This window comes from Giraffa tippelskirchi, chromosome 8, assembly GCF_054371585.1.
Source record: "Giraffa tippelskirchi isolate mGirTip1 chromosome 8, T2T-mGirTip1v1.2.pri, whole genome shotgun sequence".
NCBI classification, from domain to species: Eukaryota; Metazoa; Chordata; class Mammalia; order Artiodactyla; family Giraffidae; genus Giraffa; species Giraffa tippelskirchi.
The window spans coordinates 129,430,234-129,457,985 of record NC_137282.1 but is presented as its reverse complement, the minus strand read 5'-3'; the positions used below and the strand labels follow the sequence as shown (position 1 = coordinate 129,457,985).

Genomic DNA, 27,752 nt, shown 5'->3' with positions numbered 1-27,752 from the left:
ATGCAAAAGCTTTTAAATTTAATTAGGTTAAAATGTTTTTATTTCCATTACTCTAGAAGATGGATCCAAAAAGATATTGCTGCAATTTATATCAAAGAGTGCCCTGCCTATGTTTTCTTCTAGGAGTTTTATAGTATCTGGTCTTACATTTAGGTCTTTAATCCATTTTGAGTTTATTTTTGTGTATGGTGTTAGAGAATGTTCTAATTTCATTCTTTTACAGGTAGCTGTCCAGTTTTCCCAGAACCGCTTATTGAAGAGACTGTCTTTTTTTCTCTTGTATAGTCTTGCTTCTTTGTCATATGTTAACTGACTGTAGGTGTGTGGATTTATTTATAGGCTTTCTATCCTGTTCCATTGATCTATACTTATTTTTGTGTGTGTGCCATTACCATACTGGTTTTTTAATATTATTTATTTACTTTACTTTCGGTGGTTGCTGCTCATGGGCCTTCTTCAGTTGCAGCTAGCAGTGCTAATCTCTAGTTGTGGTGTGCAGACTTCTCATTGCAGTTGTTTCTCTTGTGGAATACAGGCTCTAGGTGTGTGGGCTTCAGTAGTTGTGGTGTATAGGCTCAGTAGTTGCAGCTCATGAGCTCTAGAGAGCTGGGTCCATAGTTGAGGCACACAGGCCCAGCTGTCCCACAGCATATGGGATCTTCCTGGACCAGGATTTGAACCTGTGCCCCCTGCATTGGCAGGTGGATTCTTTACCACTGAGCTACCAAGGAAGCCCTACTATACTGTTTGGTTACTGTAGTTTTGTAGTATAGTCTGAAGTCAGGGGAGCCTTATTCCTCTAATTCCACTTTTCTTTCTTAAGATTGCTTTGGCTATTTGGGGTCTTTTTTGTTTCCATACAAATTGTAAACTTTTTTGTTCTAATTCTGTGAAAAATGCTATTGGTAGTTTGATAGGGATTGCACTGAATCTTTAGATTACTTTGCATAGTAAAATCATTTTTGACAATATTGATTCTTCCAGTCCAAAAATAGTGTCTCTCTCCATCTGTTTGTGTCATCTTTGATTTATTTGATCATTTTCTTAAAGTTTTTTGAGTAAAGTCTTTCATCTCCTTAGGTAGGTTTATTCTGAGGTATTTTGTTCTGTTTGATGTGATGACATATGGGATTGCTGCCTTAATTTCTCTTTCTGATCTTTCATTGTCAGAGGATAAGAATGCAGGAGATTTCTGTATATTTATCCTGTGTCTTTACCAGATTCATTGATGAGCACTAGTAGTTTTCTGGTAGCATCTTTAGGATTTTCTATGTAGAGTATCATGTCATCTGCAAACAATAATTATTTCTTTTTCAATTTGGATTCCTTTTATCTCCTCTTCTTCTCTGTTTGCCCTCTTTTCCTGCTCTGTTGGTTGTTTGGCCTGAGATGTTTCAGCACTGGAGCCTACAGGCTTTTGGTTGGGGCCAGGTCTTGGTGCCAAAATGGTGGCCTCCAGGAGAGCTCACACCGGTGAATATTCCCTGGTACCTCCACCACCAGAGTCCCTGTACCCACAGTCAGCCACGGCTGCCCCATCCTCACTCCATCTCCTCAGGAGACCCTCTAAGACCAACAGGTGGCTCTGGCCCAGGCTCCTATGACATCACTGCCTTCACCCTGGGTTCTAGTACAAGATACTGTGTGCCCTCTCGAAGAGTGGAGTCCCTGTTTCACCCGGTCCTGTGGACTCCTACAACAAGCCCCACTGGCCTTCAAAGCCAGATGGTCTGGGGGCTCCTCCTCATGTTACTTGAGACTGGGGAGCCTGGCATGGAACTCAGAGCTTTCACTTCTATGGGAGAATTTCTGTGATATAATTATTCTCCAGTTTGCAGGTTGCCCACTTGGGGAGTGTGGGATTTGATTATATTGCGAATGCACCCCTTCTACCGTCTCATGGTTTCTTCTTTGTGTTTTTGGATATAAAATATCTTTTTTTTTGGTAGATTCCAGTCTTTTTTTTGCGGGGGTGGGAAGTCTTCCCTGATAGCTCAGTTGGTAAAGAATCCGCCTGCAATGCAGGAGACCCCAGTTCGATTCCTGGGTTGGGAAAATCCCCTGGAGAAGGGATAGGCTACCCACTCCAGTATTCTTGGGCTTTCCTGGTGGCTCAGCTGGTAAAGAATCCACCTGCAATGTGGGAGACCTGGGTTTGATCCCTGGGTTGGGAAGATCCCCTGGAGAAGGGAAAGGCTACCCCCTCCAGTATTCTGGCCTGGAGAATCCCACAAACTGTATAGTCCATGGGGTCGCAAAGAGTCATACACGACTGAGTGACTTTCACTTTCAGTCTTTTTTTATTGATAATTGTTCAGCAGTTGTGAGTTTGGTGTGCTTGTGAGAGGAGGTGAGCTCAAGGCCTTCCTACTCTGCCATTGTGTCTCTAAGTCCTTTCATACCATTTTTATAGCATTTTTTCCCCTGAAAAGTTGGAGTTGGAAGTTTTGGGATTTTTCTTGTTTTGAGTTTTCCCGTCCCTCCCCTTTCTGCTGTCTGTCTTGCCTTTTGGTTATTAATGCTGTTGAAACATCTGCTTCTCAGAAACAGACTCCCATTTGCCCATCGCTATTTTTCATAATCCTCAGTTATTCTACCTCCACGCAGTGAAGGAAGATTAGAGAAGATAGTGTTCTAAGTGACAGGTGTGGGGAGAGACTTCACAAAATCAAAAATACTGGTAGATTTGATAAGTGGCTATTAGTGATGAATCCAGCAAGAAAAAATCCTTGAGTACATTCAAAGGGAAGCTCTGGAAGTGGAACTCCTGACTTACTGGCTGCTTGGGTTGTTTCTTACATTCTAAAGACTCTAGAGTGAGTGATGACTTTGACTGTGGGCCTCTGGTGGGAAATTATGTAAATCGTGATAATCAGCCATGCTCTGTGTTCTGGCCTTTTCCAGGGTGAATTTAGAGCCAGGGCTCATTAAAATTGGGCAAAGCAAACCATTGAATACTCTTTTTTTCTTTTTTTTAACAAATCATACTGATTAGTAAGAGGACTCAAACTTGAAAGCAATAGTCTTTTCCAAACTTCAGATTTTAAGAAATTAAAGTCTCCTTGGTAGGTTTTCAACTTCAGAATTCAGTTATTCTTATATTGTGAAAGTAACTTTGATATCTAGGTGTTACTAAATAATGGAGGTCTATTTTCTTTTTTTTGATGTGGACCATTTTTAAAGTGTTTATTGAATTTGTTACATTACTGCTTCTGTTTTATGTTTTGGTGTTTTGACCATGAGGCATGTGGGATCTTAGCACCCCAACCAGGGGTCAAACCCACACCCTCTGCGTTGGAAGGATAAGTCTTAAACACTCGACTGCCAGGGAAGTCCTGGAGGTCTGTTTTCTTTTTTTAGTTTTTGCCTGATTTACTTATAGCAACATCCTAATTTAAATTCAACTTTTATTCATTGAATGCCAACACTCTACTAGGTACCTGCGATAGAATAATGAAAAAAGCAGGCATTTTCCCAGTTCTTGGAGCATAGTCTAACTGGAAATGGGGTTCAGTTCAGTCAATCAGTCGTGTCCGACTCTTTGCGACCCCATGAATTGCAGCACGCCAGGCCTCCCTGTCCGTCACCAACTCCCGGAGTCCACCCAAACCCATGTCCATCGAGTCGGTGATGCCATCCAACCACCTCATCTGCTGTCGTCCCCTTCTCCTCCTGCCCTCAATCTTTCCCAGCATCAGGGTCTTTTCAAGTGAGTCAGCTCTTCACATCAGGTGGCCAAAGTATTGGCATTTCAGCTTCAACATCAGTCCTTCCAATGAACACCCAGGACTGGACAAAAGGAAACAAGGCCAATAATTGAGTGAGATAAGTTTTAGTTGTAGGAGTGTGGAGCAGATATTCTCATGAATCACACTTAGTGGACAATTAACCTCATGTGTTATATTCAGTAGGTCCTTTTTGATTATCTGTTTGATATATATTTGGCTTCCCAGGTGGCTCAGTGATAAGGAATCTGCCTGCCAATGCAGGAGACCTGAGTTCCATCCCAGGTTGGGAAACAGCAACCCTCTTGCCTGGGAAATCCCACGGACAGAGGAGCCTGGTGGTCTAGTCTGTGGGACTGCAAAGTTGGACACGACTTAGTGACGAAACAACAACAGACCCCATGTGTTACATTTAGTAGGTCCTTTCTAATTATCTATTTGATTCATGTTTGTGTGTATATTTAGCCCTCCTTGAATATTTACTTGCATTGCTCCTCTCCAGCCCCTTCCTGATTGGGAGTTTGTCCTTCAGAGTTATCCCTTGAGCAGAAGGTTCCCTTAGCTCATCAAGAAGTCTTGAGACTTCCCTGGTGGTCCAGTGGTTAAGTCTTTGCCTTCCAATGCAGGGGATGCAGGTTTGATCCCCAGTCAGGAAGTTAAGATCCCTCATGCCTTGTGACCAAAAATCCAAAACATAAAACAGAAACAATATTGTAACAAATTCAATAAAGACTTGAAAAATGAGCTACATCCAAAAAAAAATTTTAAGTCTTTTATTCTGTGACTCCTGTCTGAACTGGACCTGTAGAAAGTATGGGAAACAGATGAATTCCTATTAAGCATGCAAGTTCCTATTGAGATACATGATTTTGTCTCCTGATTTATTTTCTTAAGGCTTTCTTCATCTTGATATTTTACTTAGGCTTTTCTATTTCATAACACCCAAATACCAAGAAGAAATTTCTTTCCCTGATCAGAGGTTTGCTGCAAAGCCCAGGGCAATAAGCATTGTTCTAGGAGAGAATTAATTTGTATTTTTTAAAATGTATAATTCAGACTTTCACCTAAAACAAAATGCCTGTAACTCTGAATGAAGAATGTTTGGTCCAGTTAGTAGTCCTAGCAAAGCAGAGAGTTCTCTGAAACATAGCACAGAAGAGACTCGATTTAAGAGCTGACCTCACTAGCATCCTTTGAAAATGTAGCCATTTATAATGAGGTGGAGCCTGGACTGCCTTAAACCCACCTTTTGTGGGATTTTCTGTGAGTGATTTGTCAACTGTCCTTGTTCATCTCTTTCCAAAGATTGCATGTAACAGGCAGCATTGACTTCTAGGAACGATGGAGTGTGAACCAATTAAATGCCTGGCAGGGAAAAGATGAAAGGGTGGGGGTATGTATTTGCTGTTCTTATCAGCCCATTAAGCTTTAGGTTCAGTCTTTGATTTCCTAAATTTAGAAAGGCCTGTTGATCTCAGAATTTCCACTTAGGGCCTGACCATTAGCCCAGCAAGCAGCTTCCATTAAAGGCTGCTTCTGCCATCAGGGAACTTGAAATCCCAGAGAAGTGTTCAGTCCCTGTGATAGCTGTGTACACAGAGGAGGTCATCTCCATCCAAGTCTTATGAGCAAATTGGTTTTTGCTTTTATTCACATTATCCCATCCTGCCTATTCACAGGGATTGCTACATGAGCCTCTAACTTGTAGGGCTGGAAGAGCCCTCAAAATGGTCTTGAATGCATCCCCTACCCTTGCCTTCCCTGACAGCTCAGTTGATAAAGAATCCACCTGCAATGCAGGAGACCACGGTTCAGTTCCTGAGTCGGGAAGGTCCCCTGGAGAAGGGATAGGCTACCCACTCCAGTATTGTCGGTTTCCCTGGTGGCTCAGCTGGTAAAGAATCCACCTGAAATGCTGGAGACCTGGGTTGGGAAGATCCCCTGGAGAAGGGAAAGGCTACCCACTCCAGTATTCTGGCCTGGAGAATTCTATGGACTGTGTGGGGTTGCAAAGAGTTGGACACGACTGAGCGACTTTCACCCCTGCCTTGGGCAGGGCTGCATTCATTCCTGAGTAAACACTTCCTTTCCTAGTGATCCCTAAAGAAGACGAATCCAGGTTCAAGTTCAGGTGCTAGTTAGGAAGCTCTTTGCTGAAAGAGCTTGAGCAGCCCCAGGCTATTCCTTTTCTAATCTCAGTGGGCACAGAGCATCCTCCCAATTGGTAAACCATTGCTTAGTTCTCTTAGTCGTCTTTTGTCTGGGCTAAATCGTCCCAGATTGTACCTCTGGGATAACCATTTTCAAGCTGTCCCTAACCCATTCTGCCAGTGCAGGGTCTGGGTGACTTGAATGTCCCAGTTGGTGGGTGCAGTGACGTTTCTCAGAATCTCTGGCATTTTACCACTGATGATTTAGGCATGTATATCTTGTGCTATTAGGATCGTGCTTTGAGTCCAGAAAGTTTTCCACATTTGCCTTTGGACTGCTCTATGCGTTAAGATTAAACTCACAAACCCTGGGCCAAAAAAGAAAAAAACTAGGAAGAGTTACACAGTTGGCAGAATCCGTGATCCTCTTAGGCAGAAAGTAAAATTTTAATTATGTGTTTTTACTTCCTGCCACTCACACTGTTAACCTATTTGCCGGCAAATATGTGTCGCTGCTCTGAGCGTGGTGCTTCTGGGGACACGTCAATGAGCCTCACCAGTCTGTCCACCGTGAGGGACCGGAGGCAGGGTGGGGCCGGGGTGCCATGGAGCAACTTGCCACTAGGAGGTAGCATAGAGCTGCAGCTCTTAAGTCGTGGGTCCCTTCGCTTCACATTTAATCATTTATGTAAAATAGAAAACCCTCTGGAATGTTGTCTGAACCACTTGTACTGCTTTTTCAGACTTTCTCTCCACTTTAAGATTCACAGAAGAAAGAACTCATCAGAGGTCCTGGGAAAGGCCGAGAAAGCTACCAGAGTGATTTATACACAGACTTTAAAATAAAACCCTCTCTCTAGACTTAGCAGGCAGTATTGCGATTGAGGGGGTCAGCACTGTGCTTGTCCACATCTGAGCCTTGTCGGGGGAGAAAAGGCAAAGAACTCACCCAGCTGGCAGAGAAACTTGATCCCTAAGCCAAAGGAAGTCAAATTTGAACTGTCTGCTTTGGTTTTTGTCACACATACTTTTATTTCACCACACTGGAGCATTGTGAGTTGGTGAAGAGAAGCTTTTGAACTCAAATTTGTCAACGACATCTTCAGTCCTCACCCTTGGAGATGTGTCTTTTGTTTGGTAGGTGGGTTTATCTTAGGCCCTAAATGATCTGGCCCCTGCCTGCCTTTCCGTTACATTCACCTCCTTCATATTCATTCTATGCAGAAGTTTGGGATACTAAAAAGTAAAAAGCCAGACAGTAAATAGTCTTCATTGGCAGACTATCCGTGTCATGACTACTCAGCTTCGCCATTGTGGAGCAAAAGCAGCCATAGAACGTATGTGAACAAATGAGTGTACAAATAAAACTTTTTTTATAAAACCAGTGGTGGGCCATAGTTTGCCAGCCCCTGCTCTCTTAACACACCAAATAGACTTCTGATTTAGGCTCTTTGCTTAGAACTCACTTCCCCAGGTGATCCTAGGACTTGTTCCCTTACTCCATTCAGGTCTCTCAGATGTCATGTCATCAGAAAGGCTTTCTCTGACTACTCAATCAAAAATAGAGCTCTGGGGCTTCCCTGGTGGTCCACTGGTTAAGAATCTGCCTGCCAGTGCAGGGGTCACAGGTTCCATCCTTGGCTTGGGAAGATCCCACATGCCACAGGGCCACTGACTAGTCACAACTACTGAAGCCTACATGCTTCACGACAAGAGAAGCCATCACAATGAGAAGCCTGCACACAGCAACAAAGACCTAACACAACCAAAAATAAATGAATGATTGAATGAATGAATTAAAAAAAAAAAAAAACTCTGCTCCCATATCTCCATTTTCCCCCCTCCTCTCTCCTATGGTAAATACTTCATGGATTTACTTTGCTAATAATAATGATCACATTTTGGTAACTCCTAGAGAAAAGCATGTGTGTTTATAGCCAGAAAATCTTTTTTTTTTTTCAGAATATCTTTTATATGTGTTGCAGCCCATTTACAGTGAACAGTCTCTATGGACAGAGTAGCTTTGCTATGCAGAGTTTATTTTCATTGTATTCCTCTAATGACTTTTCCCCTGAGATTTAGACTGAGTTTGGCAGTGCCAAACATATCATATGGTGACTTGGCACAGGGCGATGTGAAAGAATTGCTTTTTCTAGGTCCTCATTCATGTTTTTGGCTCTTCCTATAGATTGTAAGTTCTGCCCCATATGTAATTTTCACATAACTATTTATGGAAAGAGGAGAATTTCCTAGAAAATTTGCATGTTTCCCAGAAGAAGCCACAAGGCTGGTCAATACAAAGTGAACAGGGAAATTGGGAGGTGATCAGAGAGAAAATTCATTCAGGAGCTGATAACTTTGGAGGACACAGCCCCAGGGAGGAGAGAGAGGTCAGATCCTCGAGTCCACTCTGGGTGTCCGTGATCTTCCTGCTGAAGCCTTAGGAAATCTACCTTAGTGCACCACTTAGAGTGCAGCTGAGCAAAGTCTCTCCATGTGGGTGGCTGATGCGGAGTGTGTGTGCCACACTTCATGGAGATGACACCAATACTGGAATTTGGGTGACTTGACATATTCTCAAGGGGTCTACACCACAGATGCAAAGTATCTCCAGAGCTGTTGCATTTCTAATGTAAAGAGTGACACCAGGATTAATCCAGTGAAGGAAACTGAAAGGCAAGGGACCCATCCTGCTAGAAAAGAGGCTGTATCTGAAAAGCAGGAAGAGTTCAAGGCAGGAGAATGTATGACAACTGTGGTTGCAGGTGATGCTAAGACTCCATGGACATGACATCTTTTCTGAGCTTGTGGTCCCATCATACTTTGATTGGCAGTCTTCATGATGTTTACCAGTTTCTAAAAGAAGGTGTTTCTGTAAATGTCTTATGTAAAGTACGGTGTTGTGGATGTTTTTCTCGATTGCTAAGAAATTATGCTCGAGAACTGTACTGTATTCTTAAGGTAACATGATTCTTTTATATGATATGAATGCATATAAGATGGATTTTCATCTATACTGTTAACTGTATCTTTCCAAAGGATGATATTGGAAAGACATTGATTATTTAGTCCCTCGGTTGTGTCTGACTCTTTGTGACCCCAGGGCCTACAGCCTGCCAGGCTCCTCTGTCTATGGGATTTCCCAGGCAAGAACACTGGAGTGGGTTGCCATTTCCTCCTCCAGGGCATCTTCCCGACCCAGGAATCAAACCTGCTTCTCCTGCAAGTCTCTTGCATTGCAGGCAGAATCTTTACCGCTGAGCCACTGGGGAAACCAGTTTCATTGTAAAGTGGCATCTAATTAGCAGGTACCCGTGGGGTTCAATAAAAATAGTAAATTCAGTCTCCTAGGAATTCTGAAGGTTCTGAAATTTCTGGAGGACAAAATACATGGCAATAAAATACTAGTCTTTTTAAGCCAGAAATGTACACAGATGGTTATAGATTGTTGAAGATTGGAACTAAAAGGCAAGGATAACCATGGCCTTTTCATTGTAGCTATTAAGCTTGTGTTCCCAAGTCTTGAACTGTGTTTTAACTGCACCTTAGGTCTTTGGAACCGAAAAGGCTTCTGTACACATTTATTATTTAAGTCCTTATTCTTTCCTCCTAGAGATATGGAAAATTTAAAGAAAAAGAAAAAAGAAAAAAACTCCTTGCAATCTCTCCAGGTGTTACCAGCCTGCTTCAGCCCCAGAGAGCTCCCATCCTTTGGCATGGGACTGCTCAGTGTTTATAATTCTCAGCTATTGATTTTATTCTTGGAGGTTGTAACACTGATAAATTCTGAGGTCTATTATAGGTCCTACATGAGGAAGAGCCACAGTAATTCATTCTCACACTGGAGCCCTGGATCAGTAGGGGGAAAAAATTTTTTTTTTATTGCATTTGCTCTAGGCTGTGGGTCTTTTTCTAAAATCATTATGTTAGTTAAAATGAACCTTTGTACCAAAGAAAATAATTGGGATTAGAGAACTCTCCAGGGGAAGAGCTCAGATTTATGGAAGAAGGAGTTAATAACATTGACTAGACGGGCCCCCAACTTGGCCCGCTGGAGCTCACCACTTGTAATCCTCATTCTTTTTTTGTACCTCTGCAATTTCCTCTCCTTTTTACTATGGCTCTTTTTCACATTTAAGCAGACTGCTGTTTTTTGTTATTCACTTTGCTCATGTTCCATCTCTTCATCATCTCTTTCCCACCTGTCCTTCCCACCCTTGGGGATACTCAATTTCTTCTTCCTTGACCCTGTATGGAATCTATTTTTCCCTCTTCTCCAGTTCCCTGGCTACATCTGTCATCTATTCCAGTTTGTACTGCAGTTCCCGCCTCCCACCCCACCACAGTGTCTGGCAAGGGAAACCTGTTTTCAGTATTTCTCTTTAGAGAAATGTGTGTGTAAGAGAAAGACCGAGGGAAAGAAGAAAGGTGGGGAGAGGTTGAAAGATACTGAACAGCATGTTTACGGCATAGGCTTTTGAGAGGATAGTAACAAGATTCTGGGTTGGGGTGGGGGGATTCCTACTCCTTGGGAACGTCAGCACTCTTGGCAGGTGAGTGAGATCCTTCACAAATTCTGCGTGGAACTCATTTATCCCCACCAGTGGGGCATCCGTCCCTGGAATGTGGCTTTATATCACATGTGAACACAGGTGGGCCTGGGGGCCAGGGATTCTCCTTTATTTCCTCCAGGGCTGGCCCTCAGCAGAGTGGGTAGCTCTGCTTGCGCTTTCTTTAGGCTGGAGCTAAGCCCTGTTAAGCCACCATGCACCCTTTCCCTGCATCACTGTGACTGTCATGTCACAGAAATGTGTGGTCATTACTGGTTTGGGCAGGTGTTTTCCTGGGGGTGGGCAGGGGAGAAGAATCCTCCTGGCTCCATCTTGCTCCTGCTGAGTGGCAGAGCAAAGACCCAGAAAGATGAGACTGTCAACAGAGTGAAAGAGGCTGAAAGCAGGATTGGTACAGACAACTCAAACACAGATGTTCTGCCTGCACATCTCAGGATTTGGCTGTATTTGTAGTTTGCTCTCAGACTCAGATTTAGGACTATTATGCCTGAAAGGGACAATTCCCACAGCTTGTCTAAAAGAGAGCTGTGTTTAAGGAGACATTTGGATAAGTGTAGTGATCTTTAAGCGGGGGTGACTGAAATGGTGGCGGGCTTAGGGAGAATCTGCAATTCCCCTGCTCTTCTGTGAGAGCGAGTCACAAATTAGGGGAAAGTTCCTTTTTCCAAAGATGAATCTCTTAACGGGCAGCTCTATTCAAATTCTGTGGCCGCTTCACAAACACGGTTCGTGCTTTTTTAAAAGATGGATTTAATGGACTGAGTTCATTTAGACAGGAGATCAAATGAATGAGCAGAATGAGAATACACATCCATTTGGCTGCCAGTCATTGTGTAAGCCACTCGACCACCCGACTTCTCTAATTAAATGACACTGCAGTCCCTGCACAAAGGCTGTGATGGATAAATTAGTACTTGGTAAGTGCTTTGAAGATGAAAATCACGATATGAGTAATGAGCCAGAATTTTTCCTCCCCTGAGGCTGGAAGTGGCATCTTTTGTGTTTTCCTGCTACACTGTGAGTCACCTGGGTCGACACTGCAGGAAACCTCCTCCCCCCAAGGAAGAGCGGGAGCGACAGAGTAAGGAGAGGCTTTTATTTGACTTACAAGGCAGATTAGGAAAGAGTGTGAATCCATTCGCATCTGTACACAAATTACATGCCGTACACATTTGCTACCTGTAGTCGCGGGTCATATTTTACATGAGTTTATATATTAAGAAATCGCATGAAGATTACCTTGTTTAAACATTCATGAAGCACAACATCCCCCAGGAGAACTGAAGACAGAAATTCCGTTTTGTCCCTCCTGAGAGCTTCACTCACCTTCCTCTTGGTGCATCTCAGCTCTGCATCCACTGCCCCCTCCCCCCTCCCATTCCAAAACGTTCAGGTTTATCTGCTCTGAGGGTATGATTATTTTTAGCGGGAGGAGCTTAGAGGAAATGCAGATTTGGAAGTAATGCATGGACCATCCGGCAAGATCCAGCTCTGTCTGTCTGTCTTCTATGAATCTTGCCCATTCCTGACTACTCTCACTGGCTCCCCTTGCAGAGAAGCCTGGACACCTAACTTATTATATGTTCCAAACTTGGTTGAGAGCTTCCCCCCTGCCCCAAATCCAAACATTCTCATCTATCTATATATATATGTATATATATATATATATATATATTTTTTTTTCTCCTTGATTGCGCTGATGCAGAGATAATCAGTCACACTAGATTGTCCAGGTTGTTGACTGATTACCGAGAGCTTTGACAGGCCCCATCAGAAAGGTTGCTTAACCCCAAGGTAAGTTAGGATCCACGCTGCTAGCTGCAGGCCTCCTCACCACACTAGAGTGCAGGATGTGGTATGTGACTTCAGCCCTGGCTGCACCCCACTCCTAGCTGTACCCCAAAATTGGTCACAGTCGAGAGCACGGCACTCCTAGCACAGCTGGTGGTCTCACCTCTTACTGGTGGGCTCACCTCTTCCTGATGCAGCCAGGGAGAAGCGTGGGAAGCCCACTGCAGGGACGGGAGGTGAGAGGGGTAAATGTTGGGCTGGGGAAGAGGTCGGATGCTTTAAGGGGAGAATGTTCCCTTGCTGGATGAGATCCCAAAAAACTGTCTAGAATGGCAGAAGGGGAAGAGGGAAAGCTCCTCAGATAGACTCAGATACAGGCCAAGTCCAAAAGACTTTGAGAGTTAATTGGAAAACAATTATACTTATCTGCTTCCTGCCAATCAGTATCCATGGACAGAGCAGAAGTAATTATAGATACTGTGGATACACTGTGGCATTAAGTGTTTCAAATTATACTGCTTAACAACGCTTCCTTGATATGGCCCTCAGCGTGGGGGCCGGAGAGCTGGTTTGAGTCAACAGATAACACCGCAGAGGCATGGTGATGCTGTCTGCAGAAGTTTCTCACATTGGGTCATATTTTCCCCTAAGAAAACGTGCTGCAGCCATGAAAAGGAAAAAAAAAAAAAAAGAATTGATACTAATTTGGTTTCTGTTGTGTATTTAGCATGTCATTCACATAGCTGTCTTAGCAGAGGGAGCCAACCTGTCTTTTATAGCCTTTGGCTCCTCCGGGGAGCCAAAAGCAGGGTCAGCACTGTGGATTAGAATCAATTCAGTGGAGGGAAAATAAACCTTTGGAGTGTATCTTGCCTTCCCTGAGCACGTCGCAGGCATTAGCAGTAATGGGAGCTCTGTCTGTGCATGGAGAGAAAGCATCTAGCTCAGTCTCCCACCATTCTCGCTCCCCTGCTGTGCGGCCCCCTGACCTTCACAGTGGGGAGGGGGAATGATTCTGGATTCATCTTTATACTGCTATGCACAGGAAAAAACACCCCCCCCACCCCCACACAGTCCTCTTCTAGAAGAAACAGAGGAAAAAGTGGGGACAGGAGCTGCTCAAACATGGCCCACACGGATGAGGTGACCAAGCCTTTGGGGACGTAGATGTGAACTGAGTCTGCCCTCGGTGGCGGCTGTGCCATCTTTTCCAGGCTTGCTAGTCTTCTCCAACTTCAGGGAATACTAGAGAGGCAATGCTGTGGGTCAGGTTGTTAGGTCCTTCTTTAGGTTCTTTTAGTCCACCCCACAGGGCTATCAGAGCACACAACTTCTCAAACGAGCACAGGTGCATCCGGAAAAGACTAAGCCAACCCATTAAGAGAGCGCTGGATTTGCTACCCGAAATGGCTCCTTGCTGCTTCTGTGTACACATGTGCTCTGATGCATTTCATTTCTTAATTTGAAGACAAGGATGAATGAGGTACGTGGGAAGACAGCAAAGCACACCCTCCCCTATTCTCAGTGGCATAAATCACCGAAATGGCACCTGCGCCGACTGACTTGTCTTTTTGCTGCTGTCTTTTCTCTTTAACAGAAACTCCACACAGCACTGCCAACTTTCACTGAGTGTCCTGAATGGCCATTTCTATTTTTCATCTCTCCTTTCCAGAGGCTTCACTGGACTGGGAGGCAGAAGTTGGCCTGGGTCCTCGCCCATTGCAGCCACCATCTAGCCCTGTGACCTTGGGCAGATCACCTCTGTGAACTTCCCTCCTCAGTTCTCCAGATCAGAGCAGTGAGGTGTCCGGGATCTTTCCCCGCTGAGTCTCTGAGAACTCCACTGCTGTACTCTCCAGCATAAAAGTGCATTGAGGTGACTGCAAATCATGCCTGCAAATCAGGAAAGCTGCTCTAAAGGGAAGGCAACCTTGCAATGTAAGTGGTTTGTCTCAGTTCTGTGGTTTAGCTGCTCCAAAGATTCGGATGAAAAAGATTAAGTTGACATGGTTTAAGCCCCTCACAAGGTCAGTGGGGAGCTGGCCAGAGTGCTGAACTTGGTTTCTATTCACGACAGTCATCAGACCTGGCTGCACGGCTCACACACACAGCACCTTACCCTGCCCCAGGACAGAGGCAAGCAGGAGTTTTCTCAGCAAGCTCCAGACTTTGGGCACCAGGCATGTAAACAGCCAGAGGAATTTCTGAGTACACTGCATTCAATTGTTCCCAGATCTGTTAGAGCGCTATATTTAGTTTGGGAATAGCTTTGGAGAGAGTACACTGCCACTCAAATGAATATTAATAGTGCGGGTCTTAGAGCAAATAAAATATTTCTTCAGTTCAGCATCTGGTATGTATCTGACAAGGAAAACGTTGCTCGGTGTTAAAAGGCTTGGGGCAATTGGGGGTGTGATGAGCACTCTGCAACTAGGAATCAGCACCCATTGAGAAAAGATCTTAGAGCGTAAAACCAAATTGTCTGAGCTTCCTTCCCAAGTGCCTAACTAAACACTTTCTCCCCACAATCCTTCCCCTCAAAAATTTATTTCTTGAAGATAATATTAATCTGTCTCTTCGTTGCTGTACAGTTTATTAATGATTCTCAAGAATCTTCCAGTTTGCCCAGAATGGAAACATTTGCACCAGAGCTGGACCCCACCCAGTCAAGCCCACCAGCACCCTTTTCACCCTAGCCCCCACTCCCAAGAGAAAACCAATGCCTCCTGGGCTATCTGCCCTCCTGACTGGGGAGGCAGGCATGTCCCCACCCCCAGCTCTCAACATTTTCTCAAAGAGGCAGCCTGCACAAATCCTTTCTTTAGCCTGAGGTTCAGCTTCCCTATTAACATAGACACAACACTCCACTGAAGCTGAAGTATAAGAGATTTTCTGCTTGATGTGTTTTATGTCCCATTATTATTTTCCCTGCACATCCTGTGCCTCTCTGAGGGGCAGAGGAGAGTGTGTCTGGCACAAAGGTTTAGGGGAGGGTTCCCGCCACTCAAAAAAAGGAGGGAAAGATCAATTCACTTAGGAATTCATCCCAGGACGCTCCCTCTGCCCTCCCAGAAGATGTGAACTCCCGAGGGTTCTCTTTCGCTTTGAGTTCTATACCCATGAACTCAGTTGCCAGCCTCTATGGCATGGCTGTTCCCCTCTGTCTGGCTCTCTGCAGTGGTGCTACATGTCTGCTTTTCCTCCGTGTCTAGATTGAAAGGTTTTGCCCATCTAAGCTTCCATGAGGCTCATTATTTATCGGATGAGGGCACACATTAAACAGCTCAAAGCATGGGTAAGTCAAATTAATAACTATGGTACAACCCCAAACAACATCAAAACCACCACTGTGATTTACTGCATGTTTCCACCAGTTGGGAAAAGTCAGAATTGCATGTTTGCACAGACAGAAACTATTCACAGCAAAGACAGAGAAATGAGCAAGGTATATACAAGCTCCCGCGTTGGGGGAATTTCACAGGGAAGTAACCAAAGGAAGGGGAAGCCCGCCTCCATGGTCGTGGTGGGGACTGGCAGAGTCCTCGGAAGAGTCTCTTTTTGATCACATCCCCTAAAGTTAAGAGGGCACACCCAAACACTCATGCAAAATAGGTAATCTGGTCACAGGTAAAAAGTATTTCCATGGAGAAGTGCAGGCAGTCTCTCTCTCTCTCTGGGCACCTCTGGGTTCCCACCAGTAGAGAGTAATCTAAACTCCCAGCACGGACATTCCTCAAGTCCCCTAGTTGAGCCCCACAGGATTCTTGAGCATCTCTAGAACAGGAGTCAGAGCTCACACCCAGGGCTGGACTCCTCCATGGTGAACCTGCCCTGGGAGCAGGCAGCAAAGCAACTCAAACACCCAAGGAAGAAGCGGGGGCCAGGAGGGGAAACTTTGAGGTACCTTCTCGATGTTCATTCTCAACACCATCCCCACAACCATTTCTAGAAATCGCTGCTGGAGGGTGGACGGTGAGATGAGGAGCCAGAGGAGGGGAAACAAGCCTGTGCCCAGCATCCCTTAAAGGGGGCAGGTGGGGGCGGTGATGCCAACTGGAGGCAGGCGGAATTGGCTGGCATTAGCCGAGCTCTGTGTTCAGCTGAGGTCGTATCCACCTCTTGCAGAACCATGTCCTCTTACAAGCCCACTAATAAGCTATTGACCTTGAGTTTGAGTCTGGGGCTGATGTTCTGCTCTGTCTGGGGGAACCCCAGGGGCCTTGTGGCTTAACGAGAAGAAATCCTCCTCGTTTTAGCAGCAATTGCTTTTTCCTCTCCACCCGCCACGGTGATCAAATTAACAGGTTGCTTCTCCTCGGAATAAAATGTGTCCTCAGGTCCCAGGAGGCACTGCCCATTTGCCTGTCTGACGGGCTCGGGATGGGAACGCAGGGAAGTAGTGTGTGTGCCTGTGTCGCTCCCCCGGCCCCCCAGTCCCTGGGAGGGTCTCTCCCACCTGGGGTGGCCGCCCAGGCCGGCAGGGAGACCACAGGGAGGGAGGCGGCTGGGTCTCAGCTGCAGGAGGTCTGACAGGAGGCTGCGTACACGCTGCTGCCCGCTGTGGCCCCACAGCTCAGGCTGCTGGTGGGACACTTGAAGGGCTTCATGCTGTTCTCCCTCTGGACGTGCAGATGCTCCAGCCGCCAGCGCTCCCAGCTCTTCCGGAACTCCATTTGGACCTTCCGTGGGGAAAGGAGGGAAGCAGAAGCCATCAGGCAAACCAACTGCCCACGAAATGGCCCCATGATTACATTAGGAGGGAAGGGAAAAAAATCCACCACATTATATTAAGAGACACAAGTCAAGGACTTCGGGCACCTAAATTAATATCCCCATATAACTGTTTCTTGTCGTCTCCTATTTTCTGCCTTTTCTTAGGAGGGAGATGGGCTTTGATGATCTAATTGGTCTCTTGCATCTCTAAACTCTTGTGACTCAGCTAAGTACCTTTCACGATCCATCACAGTATCAGTTAGCGGAAGAGAAGGCGTGACAGAGAGATGTGGGGAGAAGGGAGATGGAGAGAGAAGAAAAGGAGAAGAGAGAATCTGACCTCAGAGCCCTCTTGGATGACTGAGAAGAGGGACAGCCCACCCTGCCCCTCACGGTGTCCACACCAGACGCCTCTAAACTCCCCGAGGGCTTTCATCCTGGCCCCAGGGTGGAAGGGAAGAGGAGTTGGGGAGAATGAGGCTGGGACTAGTAGCAGCCTGAAAGAGCAGGCTGTGGACAAGGACTTCTCAGCCTGGATTTGAACTAATCCCAACCAGGAACTGGTCTCAACCCACAGAGGGTGCAGCCCAGGTGAGTTCAGCCAAGTAGAACTGCTGCTGTGCTGGGCTCAGCCCTCCCCATCAGCAAGAGCCTTCTCGAGAGGGTGGAAGCTTGGGGCCCAGGTGGTTACAGCAGCAAGATACAATCCAAGTAACACTGCAGAGCCCCAGCCCCTTGAGGGCTGTTGGAGAGGCTGTAGCTGGCTCCTGTGATTCCGGTCCCCCAGGCAGGCTGCTGGAAGCTGTACAGCCAGCACAGGGCGTCCAGAACGCTCAGCCAGCGGACGCGCCCCTGTGTCTGCTTTCCAGAGCTTCTCTGATGCACTCCACACGTGCCACCGGAACTCCGCACACCAGAGTGTCTGGGGCCCAGGCCTGCCCTCTCAGGCTCCACCCCGCAGGGTGGCCAGCTGCCACCAGCTGTGGGTATGTGGCTCAATGCCAACATCCCATTGGTCCCTGTGCAAACACCCCCCTTCTCTTCCCGCAGGGCTGCCATCCATCTCACTAAGCCCAGCAAGGTGCCTGGCGTGGCCACATGCCTATCCCTTAAAAGAACCTTATCTGCACTGAGTGAAGCTGAGATGGTCCAGAGCCTGCCTGCCAGGACAGTCCCTGGGTCCCAGGCAGCATCTCTGAGCCCAGGCTAGGGTAAGGGAGGGAGGCTGAGCAGACACCACCCACGGCCCCTGGCTGTTTGCCAGCTCACTTCCCCTGGTAAGTGAGTGTGATGCGTGTGCTGATAGCTGGCATGACGATGCCTGAGTCCTGCAGTGGCCTCTGCTTGTGCAGCCGCAGGAAGGCCAGTCTTGTGGCTCAGCCCATCACTGGGGAGATGAGAAGAGAGACGGCCAACTGAGGCACATCCCTGGGAAGCCAACTCAGGGGCTAGAGAGGCCTCATGGATACAGGGCATCGGACAGGACTGGGACGGTGTCCCCCTCTGCCTCCCTCTCCCTCAGCCCTTTCCCTGAACCTCTGCTGTGCTCCCCACCCCAATGACGATTGTCATTAGAAACCATCATTTACAGGGCACTTACTATATCCCCAGCATTCACCATAGATGGTTAACTTTCACAGCAACCCTGTGAGGCAGCTCCTATTAGTCCTTGCTTAAAGGTAAGGAAGGGCTTCCCTGGTAGCTCAGACGGTAAAGAATCTGCCTGTAACACAGGAGACCTGGGTTTGATCTCTGGGTCGGAAAGGGCATGGCAACCTACTCCAGTACTCTTGTCTGGAGAATCCCATGGACAGAGGAGCCTGGCGGGCTACAGTCCATGAGGTCGCCCAGAGTCAGACATGACTGAGCGACAAACACTTGCACTTTCACAAAGGTAAGGAAACTGAGGTGCAGAGATTTAAGTATTTCTCCCAGTCTCAGCCAGGATCCGACCCTCGATCTGGGCTGACTCGAAAGCCGGTCTCCTAACCCTCAGTCTCCTGCCATTTGGACTCTCTAGGCCACGCTCGTTTCTGGCCGTGTCTCCCCCATCTCAGTAGGGACCCCATGACAGCTGGGACCACATCCTCCTCTCAAACCTCGCACAGTGCCTGGCATAGAGCAGGTACTCCATACATGTTCTCCAAATGAGCCAAATGAATAAACGACTAAACGAGCACCCAACATCGCGTTCCTTCTTTAACTGAGCTCTCACAATCAAACAGCAAAGACGACAACACAAACCCTGGGCTCCTGTCCTGGCACTCCCGCCAGCATACTTACTCACCCTCAGGCGACCCTCATCCCTGCCTCCCAGGTCCTCAGGCCGGGCACCACACCAGGCTCTGGGGTTTGGGATGAGTTGGGGGTCACACAGCTGGGCAGGAGCAGAACCGGGACCAGCACTCGGGCTCCTGAGTCACCAGAGCCACAGCAAAGCCACCCCCGGGCCTCCTCCCCTGTGCCCAGCTGGTGCAGGCCTTGGTGGCCATGCAGGCCCAATGCCAGGGTCACAAGTATCTGGTATTACTATGGCAACCCTGGGTCTGGAGAACAGCCCTTATGGACAGAGGGCTCAGCCCAGGAACCATAAGTGCTTGGTGACATGTCTGTCCGTGTGTCTGGAGGAGCTGGGCCTGAGATGTCTGGGGATGGTTGAAAGGAACCAGGCGGTGCACCTGAGCAAGGCAGGTGCTCTGGGCCCTCCAAGCAGGGTCTCTTGGACCCCATGGCACCAGCCTGAGGGGAGAGGTCAGTGGGGATCTGGGCAGCAAGACCCCCCTGCTCCCACCCCAGCCACCAGGAAGCCACCAGAGGAGCACACCCCCTTTCCCGTGGTGGGTGGGGCTCTGGCCTGTACATATTGAAGGTGCTTTCTCCTTCCAGGAAGAATTCATCCCAATCCTGACTCTGCACTATTTCCAGGCCAGACCTGGAGTGTGTCTCTGACTCTCTCTGATCTTCAACGTTCTCACGTGAGAGAAATGAGAATCTCAAAACCAGAATTTCAGCAGGAATATTTTTTGGGGGGGAGGCAGAGACAAGCAAATGAGACGGTGGCTTTTAAAGCCCCAAGAATGTGACTTGTAACAGTCACCACCCTTTACATCACATGGAATTTTCCCTGCCCAGCCCTATTCGTCCACTCAGCACCTCAATGCTCGAGATCTGTGATCTATTTGTGTGTGCACATGTGCGTAAGTGCACACGCATGGGCCCACATAAGACATCTGAGGAGTGGGGGCCAGTTTCTTATATTTATGCACCCTCACTGACATTCACACCCCACCTTCCCCACCCCCACTCCCAGCATCGAAAACCCCTTTCCATGAGGCTGTGTCTTCCCCAAGCTCATGTATGGTTAGGGCATCCTGTCCATGCACGTGTGTGGGTGTAGTTGGGTGGGAGAAAAGAGAGAGAGGGTGATGGAGAAAACCATGCACAGGGAACAACACAGGGACAAGACACCTCCTGAGCTCAGTGCCTCAGTGGGGTGAGTAGCGATTTCAGCGGAGAAGCCTGAACAATCCCACTGGACAACTCCAGGACAGTCTGTGTAGCAGCCCCACCAGGGGTCCACGTCCCTCCACAGGCCTTACCTCGTTGTTGACAAAGCAGTACAAGATGGCCACCATTAGCCCCTGGAAACAAGAGTCGTGTCAGCAGAAGGAAGGGGAGGGAGGCACCCTGCAGGCAGGCCTGGTCTGAAGCTCCCTGGGGCTCCAGCCTCAGCATCTCCCTCCTGAGACTGGGCAGCCAAGGCAGGCCCAGAAATGGGGGTAGTGAGTTCCTTCTCCTTTCATTTCTGGAGGAATGAGAAGGCCCCTTGCTCAGAAACTGCAGAATTTCTTCAACCAACCTCTCTTGGAAGAGGCCCGACCTGAGAAAGTACACTTATCACATGGAATTTTCCCTGCTTGGCCCTATTTGTCCACTCAGGAGTCCCAGTGCTCCAGATATGTGATCTATTTGTGTGTGTGCATACATGTACGTAAGTGCACACACATGGGCCCACACAGACATCTGAGGGGTTGGGCCAATTTCTTACATTTCTGCACCCCTGTTGATATTCAACTCCCCACCCCCAGCAACATCTAACACTAGTGGAGAGGCTCAATTCTCAGCTTTGGAAACTTTGTGAGCTGGAAATCTCATTTTAACATTGCTGAGCCTCAGTTTCCTCCTCTGTAAAATGGGAGACTCCTGCACACTGCCCGGGATTCTGGGAGGATGAACTGCACAATGTCTGTAAAGCACCTGCCACCAAAGAGCAGCCCAGTGGATGGCAGGTGCTATGCCAGGCTGGGTGCCCAAGGTAACATCCAGGAAGTCTTCTTATCCAATGTGGTCACAGAGAAGACTGGCCTAGGTGTCAAGGTACCTGGGACTCTGGCTCTGCTCCAACCACATCACCTGGGGAAGGGCCGCTTTCAGCCCAGGCCCCGGGCTGCCCCTCGGTGCTGCAGGCTGGTCTCGCCCCGCCCCCACCCTGGGACTTCTGGATTGGGGCCCCCACCACGAGGTCACCTGGAAGGAGGTGAAGGAGAGTTCCGTGAACAGCTTGACGAAGCGCAGCACTCCCTGGGCGTGCTCGTCCATCACGAAGGCGAAGATGACCTCATGCGTTCCCAGCAGAGGGATGAGTGTCAGCGTGGACTTGGCGAGCCTGGGGGGTGGGGCAGAGGCATCATTCTGGACCTCTCTCATGGACTCTGCTCCCCCTTCAGTGGTCCCAGCACCCACCAAGGCCCGGCATCTGGGTCACAGAACCCTCCCCAACAGAATACCCTGGGACGGACTGCCTGGAGGGGAGGAAGTAGAGGTGGAGACCCCAGAAGCCCCAGAGCTGCCCAGGTACAGGGGTGAGACAAGACCTGGGGGCTCAGGCCAGGCCTGGGTGGAGGAAGAAAGGTCGCATAGGGATCCAAGCTCAGCACCCCAGGATATCCGTCTCTGCCCGAAGGGCTCAGGGTGCATGACAAGGGCGGCTCCGTTACATCACCTGCATTTGGTGTCTGTCTTGCACATGAGGTTGGCCTTCAGTTTGGACACCACAATGCAGATGACCCGGACAAAAATGAGGAAGTTCACCTGCAGGGCAGAGGGGAGGGCGACTGGAGACTCTCTCAAAAACGCCTTCTCGACCCCTTCCTCCCTTAGCACCCGGGCCCACCGCAGCTCCCACCGCCAGCCCGCAGCATCACTCACCCCAATGGCGAAGAGGATGGGCAGCCGGATTATAAGCCAGTAATTCATGTTGGAGTTCCTGGTCCAACAGCTGGAGCGGAGAGAGACATACAGGCCCCGGCTCGGGCACACGGAGCCCCCAGCTCCCAGCGCAGGCACCGGGCAGCCCGTACACAAGGGCATGCAAAGTGACACACACACACAGCCACACAAACACTGCCACAGGAGTCACCCGACAGCCAGTCTCAGGACACACACACTCATACTCACACACACAGAGTCCTAAACACACAGAGATATGCACAGCCACTTCCTGAACCTACAATCACAGTCACATGTGTCCTCAGCATCACACACAAATAACACAAACATTTCACTCACAGTTGTTACAGGAAAACCTGTATGGGGACACCACTTACTCCCACAGACCAGCACCCTTGCCATCATAAAAGCCAGGGAGAGGGAGAGGGGGAGATTACAGAACTAAATTCATAAATTTAGCTCCTGGTGCCTCAGTTTACCCTCCCAAGAGGCAGTAACCGCACACCCCAGGGGCCAAGGAATCCCATGGGGTTTGAGGATGGTGACCTCAGCACACCCCTCACCCCCTCAGAGCAGGACACTCACCCCTCATCCTCATAGAGGTACTTGACGACGCCCCAGGGGATGACAAACAGCAGGGGGACGCCTAGGAGGGTAGAGGGGGAGAGAGGGCAGAGGGGCTGGCAGGCCAGAGCCACTGCCAGACACCCCTGCAGGCCCCCCATCCGGGCTCTCCCACCTCCAGCTCCTCTCCTTGCCTGGCCCCTGGCCACGCTTTCTAACAGGCATGGAATTATGCTGGCGTGGGTGCTTCAGAGAAGCGGCAGCAAGAGCCACCCTCCCCAGCTCCCCACACTCCTGCTCAGAGAGTGGGCCCCACCACATGGGGGCCAGGACTGTCCTCACAGTCCACCCCCTCCTGTGGACCAGGGGCCAACTCTTTGATGCCATCTACCCCTGCCTGGGCCCACACACTCATTTAAGTCAACTCCTGGAGCACTGGAAGCCCCTCCAGGCACCTGCCCCAATCCCCACGCAGCTGCCCATGGCTGGGTGGAAGCCTGGAGCAGAGACAGGAGCCCTGTCCTTGACACCAACAGCCCAACTGGCCATGCACAGTGGCCACAGTAACACCAGCTACCACAACACTGCCCACATGGATGAGGTGGGACAGTGTGGCAGACAGCCTCTAGGATGATCCCCAATCACCCCACCCCTGCTATTCACACCTGGGTGTGGTCCACACTGGATCCAGATTGGTCTGTGTGACCAACATATAGCAGAAGTGATGGCATGCCATTTCTGAGATTAGGCTATAAAAGGTCTTCAAGATTATAAAAGGCAGGTCTTGGGCTCTTTCTCTCTTAATCTGGTCACTTGCCCTGGGGGATACCAGTTGCTGGGTCATGTGGGCGCTCAGAGAGCCCAGTATGGTGAGGAATGGGGGCCTCCAGCCAACAGATAGCAAAGACCTGAGCTTCCTGCCAGCAACCTCGAGAGTGAGCTTGGAAGTGGATCCTCCAATCCATTAAGCCTTGAGATGATAGCTACCCTGGCCAACAGCTCCACGACACCTCTCTTGGAGATCCTAAGCCCAAGGCAGGCAACTCAGTTGAACCCAGAATTCTGACCATAGAAACTGTGAGATATAGTTGTTGTTTTAAATATCTAAAGTGAGAGGTCATTTGTTCACAGTCATAGGTAACTAATACACTGGCTTCTAGTTCCTTAAGGACAGAACCTAATTCATCTGCAGGGCCTCAGTGACCATCTCACTCTGGAGTTCAGCATATGTTCACTGACTTACAATCGGATTCTCAGACTTCGCTGTTGGTCCAGTGATTAAGAATCTGCCTGCCAGTGTAGGGGACACGGGTTTGATCCCCAGTCTGGGAAGATTCCACATGCTGCGGGGCAATTAAGCCCATGGGCCACAACCACTGAGCCCGCACACCCTAGAGCCCGTGCTCTGCAACAAGAGAAGACACCACAATGAGAAGCCCGTGCATCACAACTAGAGGAAGCTGGTCTGCAGCAATGAGGACCCAGCATGGCTGGGTCGTTAAACATTTTTTTTAAATTTTTTTTTTTTTAAATTGGATGGTTCATCCTCATGTGACAGACAAGGAGCTGCATCAGCAGCTAAAGAGGCCACAGGTGAGACTAGAACACAGGACTGCAATCCCACCACCTAATGGCTTTCAGCACCAACTCTGTCTAACCCTGTCTCTATTGGTGCCTCTCAGGGGTGGAGATGTGGGTGTCTGAGAAGAGTAAGAGTGTGCGTCTGAAGGTGCGTGGACAGGATGTGTGTGAGGTGGTGGTGGGAAGTCCATGTGTATGCATGTGTGGCTTCAGGAAGCACATTTCCAGGGCAGAACCCACTTCATCGCCTTTCCTGCCGCCATCACCTACATCCTCAACCCATAGATGTCCACTCAACAGCAGCTACTGAGCAGCTTGCACTTCTGGAGCAACTGTACTCGACTGTGCAGATGGTCAAGGATGGAGGAAGCAGCACGGCTCACAGCTGACCAGCATGGTCATCAGATACCCTTCTCCTTAGCTATTTATTTTTACATAACCCCGACCTCCCAGCATCCATGTTGCTTTAGTAACAGGCCTTCATGAGACTGGACAAGAGGCAGACGGCTTCCCAAGGCTCCAGCACATAGCACAGATACTGTCACATAGAAGATGCCCAGTGAGAATGGAATGAATGAATGAAAGAGTCAGTGTATCAGTGAGACAAGGGAAGCTGTCCAGGCAAGAACAGGCCAATGCCCTGAGCCACACACACATCTGGAAACCTCTGTCTTCAACATCCCAGCCCCTTGCTGGCCTTTTTCTAAGACTCCACCCCACAACAAGGGAGCTCACTCATGTTAAAAACCAGACCTGGGGAACTTCATTCATGCGTCAGCATCTCCTTAACGAAGTCTTAAAAAAATGCAGGCACAGCTCTGCCACTTGCAAACATTACACACTCCCTGCTGGCTTCATCTTTCTCCCATTTAGAAAATCAACAAGACAGGCTGGAGAAAAAGGCTTGAATGAAGACACACAGACTGGCTCTGAGAAGTGATTTCCTCGTGTGTCACATGCCTCCCCCCTGAGAGGCTTCCTTCTGGTGGGTTATGGGAGTGTCTGGCCACCCGTGGACAACAGCAGAGGCTGACATGCTTTTGGGGGATTCCCCTGACGTATCAGAGTCCAAATTTTAATTCCTGCATTCGCATATGAAGCTAAAAGGTGTTTCCCAAGCATCCCACTTGGGCAGAGAGCCTCCTAGCATCACAGCAGAGCTCTGGGCTCTCAGTGACTCTGTCTGTCTGTCCTGCTGTCTTTGCCCCCTTTCTCTCTGTATCTCCCCATCCCGATTTCTCAAGAAAAGGATGATCTGAGTGGGAAGCGGGGGTCCCCTTGGGTCCTGCCCTTCTGCTCCCTCAGACTCTGGGTCCCAAGCTGGGGCATGAGGTGATAGGAAAAGACTGGAACCCCCTCCCTCATTGCCCACTCAGAGACCTCAGGAACACTGTGTGTCCCAGCCCCCCAAAGTCTCCACCCACCACCCATGCGCCTCTGCACACATCACACTGTTCCTTCCATTGCTTCTGCCCTCAGGTCACCATGGTGACAGCACTCCAGCGCTGATGCTATTTCCCAGAATGGACAAAAACGGTCCCCACCCTGAGGACCGCCTTCCCGGAGCTCCCCTTCATGGCCTAACTCCACCCACCCCTCCAGTTGGCTGCAGGGCTCTTCAGCTTTGCCCACTGCCTGTCTGATGCCCCAGCAGGATGAAGAGGCCTGGGAGGGGAGGAAGCCAAGCAGGGAAGGGCTGGGCCCTGGTGGAAGAGGGGAGGAAGCGTAGGAGGAAACAGCTATGCACTGAGGGCAGGCCCACCTGCCCACTGCAGGGTCCTGAGCTTGCTCAGCCGGGCCCTCCGGGGCTAAAGAAAACCTGGCGTGACAGACAATGGGGCCCAGGGCCTGGGAGTCAGGAGGCCTGGGTCCAGGCCCTGCTCTCTACTGCCTCGCCCTCAGGACATTGATCACATTAAAGCCCCTTTCCAGATGCTCTTCTGCACCAGGGTCTATGGAACGAAGTAGCCAAAGAGCATCATCAACAAGGGATGAAGTCTGAGGATGGGGCAGGGAGGCTGAGGGGACCAGACAGAGCCCAGAGCCAGGGGCCAGGAACCCAGGGCACTTCCCAAGGAGGCGGGCTGGACCAGCCACAGCCTGGCAGGGGCTCGGGGAAACAGCCAGTATGGGAAAGGGGGGAATTAAGGGGAGAGCATGGAAAGGGGAAGAGAGTGGGTCCCAATCTGGTGTGAGAGGCCCAGAGACTGCCCGCTCCTGGCTCCATCCCAGGTGGGTGCCCCTGGGCCCCTCCGGAGGAAGTGCTGTTGCATCTGTTTCCAGGGTAGAGGGTGGAGGTCGGGGGTGGAGGCTGGTAGGGGGTGCTGCTAGGATGGGTGCCGTAGCCCCTGCCCCACCCCACGCCATTCTCACTGGAATCCCATGTGGAGAGAGGCAGAAGCACAACCAGAAATGTTCCAGCAAAAAAAAAAACACAGTGGTTCTTGGCAAACTTTTTTGGCTAGAACATTTCCAGCTGGGCTCCAGGCACTTCCGGGGTCCACCCTTTGCTCAGCTGGCTTCCAGCTGACCCTCTCCCACTCCCTCACTCGGCTGGAAACTCCCCTTTTCTTTGTCTCATGACAGAGCCACGCCCCTCAGTCCCACACCCAGGGACCCCCACCCTGAGACCCAGGACTGTCCATTTCCCTCAGGGCTGCGGTGCCCAGGACTGGGTGTGGGGCTCTGTCCCCCAAGGGTCTTAGAGGCTGGGATCTTTGAGACCGGCACTATGAGGGCCAATGGTGCGTGTCGTGTATTTGGCCAGAGAGACGAAGGCCTCTGCTTCCATTAAGGGGGCAGAGTCACACAAAGGCAGAGAGGCTGGACGGTGACTTGACAGTCCCATCGGCAGCGAGTCCTGTGCCCAGGTGGGGGTTCTCCAAGGGGGCTCCACCCCTTGGCCCAGCAGTGTGTTCTGAGTCCCGGGTTGGCCCCCTGGGTAGCCTGAAGGCAGCAGCTCCAAGAGGGATCAGGGCCTCCCACCCGCAGTGCTCAGTCGGCGGGCCTTACCCCAGCCAATGCCCAGGTAGAGCCTGAAGACGCGCTGCTCGGAGAAGACGGACAGGGCCAGCAGTGTGTATAGGTACACCCCCTCCACCAGGAGCCAGTAGTAGTTGGCCGCCACGCAGTACTGCATGAGCAGGAACACCAGGCGACAGCCCAGAGACTCCTGGGGGCAGAGGAAGGGTCCCAGGGGGGCAATAGCTCCACCCCTGCCTCTCTTGACCCCCCTCCCGGTCCCGCCCCAGCTGCTGTCCTGCCAGAGCGAATACAGGATGACACAGCTGACACCTTCCCGCCCGGACCAGTGCTAACACCTTGACCTGCTCTATCCAGCTATTGGATCCTCACTATCCTGGAGGAATGAAACTAATTATCCCCATACGGGTAAGAAAACTGAACTTCAGAGAAATAAATAACTTATG

At 49.4% G+C, this 27,752-nt stretch overlaps 2 protein-coding genes across 5 annotated transcripts in view; one reads left to right on the top strand and one right to left on the bottom strand.

Moving 5' to 3' along the window:
* The window catches only part of SAYSD1 (SAYSVFN motif domain containing 1), a 30,008-nt gene extending 10,874 nt beyond the window's left edge, over positions 1 to 19,134 (top strand). The window contains exons 3-4 of one of the 3 annotated variants that reach the window (XR_014062969.1): positions 13,910 to 14,175; positions 17,116 to 19,134. The gene's annotated coding sequence lies outside the window, so the exon portion shown is untranslated. Of the gene's footprint in view, positions 1 to 6,618; positions 7,013 to 7,383; positions 7,652 to 13,909; positions 14,176 to 17,115 lie in introns of those variants that run through there. The other 2 variants (XR_014062971.1, XR_014062970.1) reach the window with 2 other exon arrangements.
* The window catches only part of GLP1R (glucagon like peptide 1 receptor), a 37,045-nt gene continuing 24,097 nt past the window's right edge, over positions 14,805 to 27,752 (bottom strand). Inside the window, exons 7-13 of one of the 2 annotated variants that reach the window (XM_081523224.1) lie at positions 27,337 to 27,496; positions 22,765 to 22,825; positions 22,159 to 22,228; positions 21,953 to 22,041; positions 21,478 to 21,616; positions 20,550 to 20,591; positions 14,805 to 16,916 (exon numbers count right to left, since the gene is read on the bottom strand). In XM_081523224.1, coding sequence (XP_081379350.1) covers positions 16,749 to 16,916; positions 20,550 to 20,591; positions 21,478 to 21,616; positions 21,953 to 22,041; positions 22,159 to 22,228; positions 22,765 to 22,825; positions 27,337 to 27,496 — 729 coding nt within the window. In that variant the 3' untranslated portion in view covers positions 14,805 to 16,748. Of the gene's footprint in view, positions 16,962 to 20,549; positions 20,592 to 21,469; positions 21,617 to 21,952; positions 22,042 to 22,158; positions 22,229 to 22,764; positions 22,826 to 27,336; positions 27,497 to 27,752 lie in introns of both variants that reach the window. The other variant, XM_081523225.1, reaches the window with a different exon arrangement.